Raw genomic sequence first — 10472 nt, 5'->3', positions numbered from 1 at the left:
GGGAACGTTGACAGATCACGGTGAATTTCAAAGTTCAAACTTCTGTCAAACTTTATAAATATGGAAAGGCCTTTGTATTTATATATTGATTTTTTTTCTTCATACGTGCATTTCAGACTATATATAATTATATAATTCGTAGTTCTAAATATTTGTATAGTTTTCTCCTTTATCTTTATACATGTAGGCCTATTTCATTATTTATATATATCTGAAGAATATACTGTATATATAGATATATATATTCTTCAGATATAATTCATATGCCTATGAACTAAATATGATATATTTCTGTCATACATTTTTATTTCTATTGGATTTCTGTTTTTCAGTATTCTTCTTTGTTAATTATAAATATGTATTCCTAATATTTTTTTATAGTTTTCTCCTTTTATCTTTATACGTGTATTTTTTTTCTTCTATTATCTTTATTTAAAATAATTATTTACATTAATTATTATAATATATTTTTTTATATTTAATTTTCTTTCTATAATTAATATATATATATATATATATATATATATATATATGTATAATATTCTGCAGATATATTATGCAGCTCTTCATATATTTTTTTCTTCAGATATAAATCATAGGATATAATATGAATTTAATATATACTTTTTCTAATATATATTTCTATTTTTTAGTATTTTACTTTGTTTCTTTCTTTATTTGTCTATTTATTATTTCATTTTCCGTTTTCTTGCAATGTATCTTTTCTTGTGCAATCTACCGTTCTGTGCTGAACTCAATCTCCCACAATGCTTTGCGGTGGTGTTGTTATTGTGTCGCGCAGACATGGCGGCGCTGTCAGGCAGTTCCTCTGAGTGCTGCTGCACACTCAAAAAGACCCTAAAAAGATTAATATCCAGCACGTCTGCCTCCCCGCGAGCACGAACCCGCTCGGAACTGCTTTACGTGATCTCTCTGGAGCGCTACGGCAGAGACGCAGACTTCGGCGTCCGTTTCCCGGACAGTATTTCGATGTCAGAGAGTCTGTTTGACGCCACTATCACGGATGGAGACTGTAAGATCCGCGTGTCTCTGGATCCGGCGATAAACAGACTCATCAGCGTGAATAAACTTCACTGCGGCTCCGTCGTACGGAGTGTGGAGCTCAGCCGCGGGGAAGACGGCGACTCTTTCCATGTGTGCAGCCTGGAGGTGGACCGACTCTCCGGGGGGGACGCGGCTCTTCGGGCGCTCTCCTCCGTCAACGTGAGGTCCCTTCCGTGGATGGGAACCGAACCGAGCACGCACCCGCTCAGAGCCCGCAGAAGCTCATACCTGCCGCTGTGGAATAACCGCGACTTCTATGGAGAGATGTGGCGGGACACGATCCCCTCTGAGCCCGACGCCGAGGACTCTGGAGATGACATAGATGGTGTGTGTTCATAAAGGCTGTTTAGCTGTGTCTACCTAGGCTGCATTTGAGGGAATCACTCTCTTATAAACATTTAACTTGGGCACCAGAGTGCATACCTTCTCAAATACTTGTATTAGGTTCAAATTTCCTAATTGGATTCAATAACATTCACTGAAAATCACACTAGGTAAGGCAAAACAAATGAAATAAGGTAAAAAGAGTAAATCTTTAACATTAAAGGGAAAGTTTAGCCAAAAATGAAAATTCTGTCATCATTTACTCACACTCAAGTTATTCCAGACCTGTATGAATTTCTTTCTTTGGCTGAACACAAAAGCAATTTTGAAGAATATGAGAATAACCAAACAGTTTCTGGCCAACTGTTTGGTTATTCTCATCATATTCTTCAAAATATCTTCTTTTGTGTTCAACAGAAGAAGACAAATAGTTTTTGTGAACATTGACTTCCATTGTATGAAAAAAAAAAAAAAAAGAAAAAAGACAGACAGACAGACATTTCTCGAAATATTCAACATTCTGTTCCACATTAGAAAGAAAGAAATGCATAAAGGTTTGAAACAGTGTTAGGGTTAATAAATGATGATAGAATTTTCATTTTCTTATAACACCACTTATCTGGCTCAAAAATACCGTCCAGATGGGCATCTCAACCTCTTATATGACTAAATAGGAGAAAGTGTTTCTGAAAACAGTAAGATGAGTGCCACATATTAATATGATGCTGTGTTGGTATTCATGCGTATGCTTTTGTGTCTGGTGGCAGATATCGGGTCCACAGTTTCACTCGCAGAATTACGTCGGCATTTCTTGAGTGGATCTCGCCGGTACCGGGGCGCCCTGTGTGTGCGGATCCTTCACAAATCCAGACTGATATATTATGGGAAAGCAGATCAGAAGTGTGAATGTCCCTATAAGGTCAGCGGTCAAATACAAGACTTCCTTTTCCATGCAAATTTCTGGTACCTATAGGAACTTGGTCATATTAAAATATGTAATATGATAAATATTGTTTTTTTATTAGTTTCTGAAAGAATTCAAGTTGCTTTGGTAAGAAAGAATCTACTAAGAAGTAGAGATGGGATTCTGGATCATATCGGCTCATATTAGTGATTTTATTGTATTGGTCGTCGTCGATTTATATTTTTGCACTTGCTTCCACCTGATTTTAAAATTTTATATTATGTTTACCGGCAAAGATTTAAAGTCCTCCTGTGGTGAAAATCAAGCCTTTAATGTTGTTTATATGTCTATGTGGTGTTTTCAATATGCTTTAAGACAAATCATGTGCAAATACATAAGTAAAACTGCAGTGAACCAAAGAGGCGGGGCTAATTTGCATATTCATAGAACTGCATATACTAAATGAGGCAAAGGTCTAGAATTATATTCAAGCCATTTTTAATCAAGGAAAAAACGTTTAAATATGTCACTTTGGTGATCAAAGATGAATTTTAAGGGATAAAATTATTGACTACAGGGGGACTTTGACTATATTACTTTAAAAGCCCTTCTCAGGACTTTCTCATCCGCTCATTCAACTTTCCCATCAACTGTTGAGGATCTGTTGACAGAAATGCAATATCATATACATAACTATGTTTTCAGTGGTGTATAAAGACATTATATAATGAACCGTTATGTTTTTATTACCTTAGAACGAGCTATTTCTATCTACATACACCGCGGGTCCCCTTACATGTTAAGTCGCCATTTTGTGCCACCATTTTTCTACAGTAGCCCTAAACGGACAAACGCGTTTCGTCACTATTTTGTTCTTCATGCAATGAAGCTAGCTAAAGTCAGCGAATAAAACACTGACGCAATGATGAACAAGTAACAATAATATTCGCAATAACATTTAGTTTTACTGAATAATTAAGTAAACATAATTTCTTACTTCATCTTTGTAAAGAAACCTCATTGCTTCACTGGCTACTCTCTGCTGTCTCAGACGACGACATCTTTTCCTGTCGGCCACCGTAACTTCTGTTGTTTGCAATTCGCAACCTCACCACTAGACGCCGCTAAAAATCACACACTGCACCTTTAAGTATCACAACATTGGTTTGACATTGAAAGTAACTCCTTCCATCAATCTGTTTTTCTCAGGCAGAGTTGCAGGTCGGTGATGGCTCGTCCACTGCTTGTGTTGTGCTGTGGAACACAGTCTGTCTGGAATGGTACCGAATCCTACATCCGGGTCAAGTTGTACGATTGCGTCACTACAGAGTCAAGGAGAGTTACGGCAGCCGCACGGGGCAGGAATCAGAGCCACACATTGGTAGGAAGAATTATAGCCATCTCACATTTGAAGTTATAACATATACAGTCATGTGAAAAAGAAAGTATTCTATGAACACTTTGAAATCTATGGTTTTGTATTAGGAAATAATAAAAAATCGTCTGGTCTTTAGCAGGTCTTAAAATTACAACCTCAGATGAATAACAACACTTGACATACAGCATTACACCGTTTCATTATTTATTCAACAAAAATAAAGCCAAAATGGAGAATCTATGTGTGGAAAGCTAAGTGATTCTATGATTCAGTTGCTTGTAGAGCCACTTTTAATATCAATAAGTTAATATAATCATTTTGAGACGAGTCATACCAAAACGCAGGGCCTATGTTGCAGTATATGAATTAGATGTAGATATTTGTTCTCATTTATAACAACTTGTATTCTACCATCATCTGTTCCTCCTTTAGAGATCAGTCTTAATTCCAGGAACCCCACTGCTCAAATTACCATCATCCCCAAGAACCAGATTTCTCCAGATTGGGTTTTGCCAAACCTGCCTCATTCATTCATCTACAGGTGTGCACACAAAATCCCAATCTCAATATCCTCTGGAGTCTTACATTGAGATCGAAGACTTGTACAGCACAGATAAATGTAATATGTGATCATGTTTTATAGGCAGGAGCTTCCTAGTTGTCCTCAAGGCCACATCTGCGATGTCATCGGTGTGGTGATCTTTGTTGGTCGCCCAGAACGTGTCAGGAAGAAAGGTGAGATGTTTGGTACACACAGAAATATGCTCAATCTTAAGCCAATACACTGAAATATTTTTTCCTTGCAGATGGGCAAAGGTCAGAGATCGAGGAGTATCGGTGGCTCCAACTTGTGGATAGAACATCAGACAAGCCCATCATGATCAAGCTCTTCTCCACATCACAGCCTGACATTCACAGCCGCGTCTATCCAAGTACAAAGTCACTTTATTGTCTCTTTTTTTATTCTCCATCACTGTCCTGTTACTACAGACAAACTGTACTGTATAATAAAAACTGTATTTTTATTATTCAGTGGCACTGGTTGTCTGCACCAGACTAAAGCTTATCAGAAGTGCAGTGGACAGAGCTACAACTTTTGAATATCTCACCAACACATCACTAACCCAGATTTACTGCACAGGTAAATAACACAGTTAAACACCTTCATAGATCAGACATGTAATATACCCTACCGTTCAAAAGTTTGGGATCAGTAAGACACTTATAATGTTTCAAAAGATTTGAATTTTAAATAACTTCCGTTCTTTTGAACTTTATATTAGTCAAGTAATCATGAAAACACATGTATTACAATTCCCACAAAAATATTGATAATAATAATGAATGTTTCTTAAGTAGGAAATCATCATATTAGAATGATTTCTGAAGGATCATGTGACACTGAAGACTGGAGTAATGATGCTGAAAATTCAGCTTTGCTCACAGGAATAAATTGCATTTTAAAATATATTAACAGAAAACGGTTATTCTAAATTGAAATAATATTGAACTACTTCTGATTTAGAAAAATGGCAACCGCTGAAATTCATCTATACATGTTTGTGCCAGAATCTGATCCTGAATCAGAAGACAGCTAACATACATCTCAAATATTTAGAATACTCCAGTCTGCGACAAATACATAAATCCTTGTGTATTTGTTAAGTAGTGTTGTATTTTACTACATTATATTAGAGTTAAAACGAAGACACTACATAAAGGTGTTTATCTAGTTAGATAGTTGAGACATTTGCCAACTGTGAAACATTTATGCGCATTAGATATGCTTTATGAGTCTTGGTTGTAGCAAATAAAGTTTAAGTACGTTGATCTTCTGCAGAGACGGCCTTTCATTGCACTGAAAGTTCTGAAACTTACTAAATATTTTATAGTACAATTGTAAGCAGCCAAGTCTATTACCTAAAGCAGCTGAGGGATGCTGGACAGTGCTTGTTAATGGATGCGCACGCCCGCGTTAATATTCACTGCACACACACAAGTTAATATGCTCACAGTCATAGATTTATTTTACCGTGACTGGTCCTCATTTCAAGCTAGAATCCAAACAAACAGTCAATAAATCCACAGTTCCAGTCCATCACCAGTACAGATTTCCTACTTGCATAGCATAAGTTAGCATAGTGGTCAAAAATGTGTGTGCACCTTCCCTCCACCAACACCTGTTACCTGAAGAAAGGTTCAGCTATATTCTGTAACCAATTACCGAAGAGGGACCCCTACTGGACACACACTTACATGACAAAGTTTAAAATAAAGACAAAATGTCTCTCAGAACAATGACCTCCGGCTCTTATATGTCAAAAGATCTAGGAAAATTTGATTTCTCAATTCATGACCCCTTTAAAAAGTCTTACAGACGCCAAACATTTGAATGGTAGTGAATGTAAACTTATTTGCTGAATTGGTAGAATCCTGTGCTATCATTTGCAAACATGAAAACAGGCACAGGGTCTCACCCCGTGATGCCATACAGAGGTGTCCGGCCCATCCGCCAGTTTCTTCACTGGCTGAAGCAGGTCGACGAGAGCGGCCTGCTGGAAAGAGCTGTGATTGGAGGATATTTCAGCTACCCACCACTTCCTGTTTCACTGAATAGCTTCATGGAACACAGACAAGGTGAGAAGCAGAAAACGACTTGCGAATGTTTGTAGAGTTTGCCAGTGTTTATGAAAAGATGATACCTCTTCGGGGCTTTGATACCTTCACTTGGAGCTCTTCCTGTGGCTAATTTTAGTGTGTGTGTGTGTGTTTGCAGGGGAAGCTGGTCTCATCAGTGGAGGAGAGATGAAATTAGAGTGTGAGAAGTTAAATTATAGAGAGAAACGACAGTTTGCTCTTCAGTGTGTGGTCACTGCAGCCTGCTACCACCATAGAGAGGTACACACATCAGCAACGAATACCCCACACTATTATACAGCCAACAACATACGCTGTTCAAAAGTTTGGGGTTGTATGTTTTCTAAGAAGCCTCGAGGCTGCATTTATTTGATTTAAAAAAAAAAAAACAGTAATATTGTGAAATATTATTACAGGTTTTCTATTTAAATATATTAATGTAATTCATGTGATGCATTTCAGCATCATTACACCAGTCTTCAGGGTCACATGATCCTTCAGAAATCATTCTGGTATGCTGATTTGCTGCTTAAGAAACATTTCTTAGTATTATCAGTTAGTAATGGTATTAAAAATTACAATATCATCAAATATTGTGAAACATTTATTCTGGATTCTTTGATGAATAGAAAGTTTAAATAAAACGCATTGTCTTTACTGTCGCTTTTGATCAATTTGATGCATTCTTGCTGAATAAGAGTATTTCTTTCTTTAAATAAATAAATCTTACGGACTCCAAACTTGAGTGATAATGTACCTCTCTTATATCTCTATTTTCTTTTCTTTTATAGAACAATGGGCGAACACAGTATTCGGATCTCCCATCGGCTCCGCTCAGCCCTAGAGTGCCACGGCAGAGAGAGGGGTGTGTGTGTTGTTTTGGGTTTCTGATATGATGTGTATTGAATAGTTCATCCAGGAATGATCAAAAATGTTCTTGTAACTTAACACAACACAGAAGCAGAAGTGTGAATGAGATTCGATAGCTAGCAGCTTGACAGCATCTCTTCCCCTTCGGTAAACGCGATTTCACCAAGTACAACATGATCCTGGATCGACATCTTTGCTGATCCTGAAACAACATTCAAATCAACCAATCAGATTTGAGGGACAAGTTTAGAGTTTATGTCAAGTTTAGGCTTAAAATAAGGGTTAGGTGCTTCTACATCAGTGTTGTTCACCATCAATTCCCTCTGATTTTAGGGATAACTTATGGGTAGGGTTAGGTTTAGGGGTAGGGTCAGGGTTAGGAATACATTTTCAGACAGAAATGTTGATCCAGGAACATGTCTTACTTGGCAAAATCACAGTGACCGTTTATCTGTCATTGCGTGGAACAGAGCAGCTAAAGACCTCCTTTTGATTTTCTAAGAAACATAAGCATATGAGATTGGATCTTTATTAGTTGAACTGTTCCTTACAATTGTTTTTACCGCAGGTCTGAGCCTCACAGGACACCCGCGAAGCGGAAACTTTTCAGCAGTACTAGCCCGAGAAAGAGGTAAGAATGTGTTTCTGTCTGATACAGAAGAACTGCTGTTAGAAGAATAATTATAATAATAATTCATTCTCTGTCAGGTTGGCACCACCTCTGCAACCATTTGCAACAGAGGATGACGCAGAGACGGGTAAGAGAATGCAGTGGCGTTGTTAACAAACCATACAAATTTTTGGGTGTTCTTGGGTGCAAGTTTGCCGATTTTCATTCTGCTTTGTATTGTTATAGTGTCGGTAGTAAATGAACAGTGTTTACTCATTCTCTGTGTTAACTGGACCAAGAAAGTCCCTTTTATTTATCAGCAAAACTCTTTTGACAGCTCTATGGCTTTCATGAAACTACAGATTGTACTTCCGCATTTTTGTATCCCCGCCCACGGTCTGTCGGATCAACAGAGGGTTTTTGAAGGATTAGTTCACTTCAGAATTCAAATTTCCTGATAATTTACTCACCCCCACGTCATCTAAGATGTTCATGTCTTTCTTTCTTCAGTCGAAAAGAATTGAAGGTTTTTGAGGAAAACATTCCTGGATGTTTCTCCATATAGTGGACTTCAATGGGGTCCAACGGGTTGAAGGTCCCAATTGCAGTTTCAATGCAGTTCAAAGGGCTCTACATAATCCCAGTCGAGGAATAAGGGTCTTATCTAGCCAATCCATCTGTCATTTTATATAAAAAATAAATAAATCAACATTTATATACTTTTTAACCACAAATGCTCGTCTTGCACTAGCTGTAACACGCCACTCATTACGTAATCACGTTGAAAGGTCATGCATGACATAGGCAGAAGTACCGACCTAGTGCTTACAAAGTCATGCAAAGACCAAGTCAAACGCCCTTTACAAAAACAAAAACATTTTTTTAAAGCAAAACAACGATGTGAAAATGAGATGGGAGTTTTTCGCCCTACCCTACATTTTCCGCCTACGTCAGGTTACCGCCTGACCATTCCAACGTTATTACGTAAAGTGTGAAGTCGTGGACGTGCAAGACGAGCATTTGTGGTTAAAAAGTATATATATTTTACTTTTTTTTAGAAAATGACATGGTTTCGCTAGATAAGACCCTTATTCCTCGACTGGGATTGTGTAGAGCCCTTTGAACTGCATTGAAACTGCACTTTGGACCTTCAACCCGTTGGACCCCATTGAAGTCCACTATATGGAGAAAAATCCTGGAACGTTTTCCTCAAAAACCTTAATTTCTTTTCGACTGAAGAAAGAAAGACATGAATATCTTGGATGACGTGGGGGGTGAGTAAATTATCAGGAAATTTGAATTCTGAAGTGAACTAATCCTTTAACAGAACAGTTATTGTAACTGTTGTAAATTGTATATACAATAATGACATGTATCTCTTGTCAGAGGCGAATTTGCTCAGATTTGCATTGAATTTCTATTGAAAGATCATGTGTGCCTGTGCCCTGCAGATTTTTCTCTGTTTGATGGCGCCATGGAGTTTCTAGTCGGAGAACAGGATGATGATAGTAATGATGAAGATGACGAGGAAGAGTTCTTGACGCCGCCCACTAGTCCCATGACCTCACGTCTGGGACTGACACGGGTCGCCATTGAAACTCTGCCACGGGTTTTTTGTTACGAGCGACGACATGTTCAGGCTGTTGCCGTGGGGATGCAGGTCAACAACTTTCACAAGCTCCTCCCACAGAGAGAGCTGGAGTCATTTAGCCCCGCCTCCTGCTACACTGGCTACTTCACTCTGACACTGAGAGGTGCACATTGCAATTTGTTTTTTGCATTGAACACTGTGAAGTCAAAGTGTCAGTCACAGTGTGTTTGTAGTATTGTGATCAAATGTTTTTATTTCACTTGTGTGCACAGCTTTATCAGATGGAGTGATGCTTGATGCTCTTTTTCTGCCTGCTGCCCCGGGAAACTTGCACTGGATGCCCCTCCCCCTGTCACATGATAACTCTTGGGAGTCTATCCTATCACATGGAGGGTTTTCACCACATGCCCCGCCCCCAAGCCCCGGTAAATATGAAGTAGAGCCCTGCACGGGCCTCACATTTAGGCCCGAGCCCGGTCCTGGCCCGAGACGCTCAGGCACTAGCCCGACCCGTGTCCGACAGCTCATCAGAATTATCAGCCCGAGTCCGACCCGAGCCCGTTTTTTTTTTTTTCACAGCGACAGACTGCCATTAAAATATGTCCGTTTTGTAAGTTATGTTTCTTTTCTTTTCATTTCTTTATTAAGTTAATTTAGACAAATGTTTGGAGCATTTAAAAAAAATTTAATAAATAAAATTGACGACCAAGCAAGCCGAGCCAACAGCGAGTAAAACATGTTTGATCAATTTAGCCTCTCAAATCAACGCTAATACTTTACTTAGCTACAATAAAATCCATAGATATAAAACACTTCAAGCATATCACACAAACAGTTAGTTTAATGTTTATTTATTAAACCACAGTGAGTACATTTTTTGAAATACTGAGGCAGGCTCAGGCTGCTCGAAACAGTGCTCGCAAACGAAATGAGCAATAACCAATCTAAACAAATAAAATAAAATAAATCAAAAACAAACTTGCAGGTTATCTTACCTCAAAAATGCACCAGAACATGGCCATTCTTTTTTCCAGTAGTTTCCAACAGTTAAACGAAAATAAAGTCCAATCAAACGAAAAGTTAGAACAGTCTC

At 38.3% G+C, this 10472-nt stretch overlaps 1 protein-coding gene across 1 annotated transcript in view; it reads left to right on the top strand.

Annotated features, from left to right (window-relative positions):
• Positions 1–765: 765 nt before the first annotated feature.
• Positions 766–10472, top strand: part of LOC308687303 (RPA-related protein RADX) — an 11181-nt gene continuing 1474 nt past the window's right edge. The window contains exons 1-14 of the mRNA XM_081359729.1: positions 766–1390; positions 2157–2308; positions 3503–3674; positions 4104–4212; positions 4315–4406; positions 4478–4603; positions 4705–4812; positions 6135–6308; positions 6448–6569; positions 7100–7173; positions 7747–7809; positions 7887–7936; positions 9240–9542; positions 9652–9804. Of these exons, the coding sequence (XP_081215855.1) occupies positions 805–1390; positions 2157–2308; positions 3503–3674; positions 4104–4212; positions 4315–4406; positions 4478–4603; positions 4705–4812; positions 6135–6308; positions 6448–6569; positions 7100–7173; positions 7747–7809; positions 7887–7936; positions 9240–9542; positions 9652–9804 (2284 nt within the window). The 5' untranslated portion in view covers positions 766–804. The remainder of the gene's footprint in view (positions 1391–2156; positions 2309–3502; positions 3675–4103; positions 4213–4314; positions 4407–4477; positions 4604–4704; positions 4813–6134; positions 6309–6447; positions 6570–7099; positions 7174–7746; positions 7810–7886; positions 7937–9239; positions 9543–9651; positions 9805–10472) is intronic.

The sequence above is a fragment of the Scardinius erythrophthalmus genome (genome assembly GCF_964197995.2).
Source record: "Scardinius erythrophthalmus genome assembly, chromosome: 2".
Taxonomy (NCBI): domain Eukaryota; kingdom Metazoa; phylum Chordata; class Actinopteri; order Cypriniformes; family Leuciscidae; genus Scardinius; species Scardinius erythrophthalmus.
This window is presented reverse-complemented; position numbering and strand designations above follow the sequence as displayed.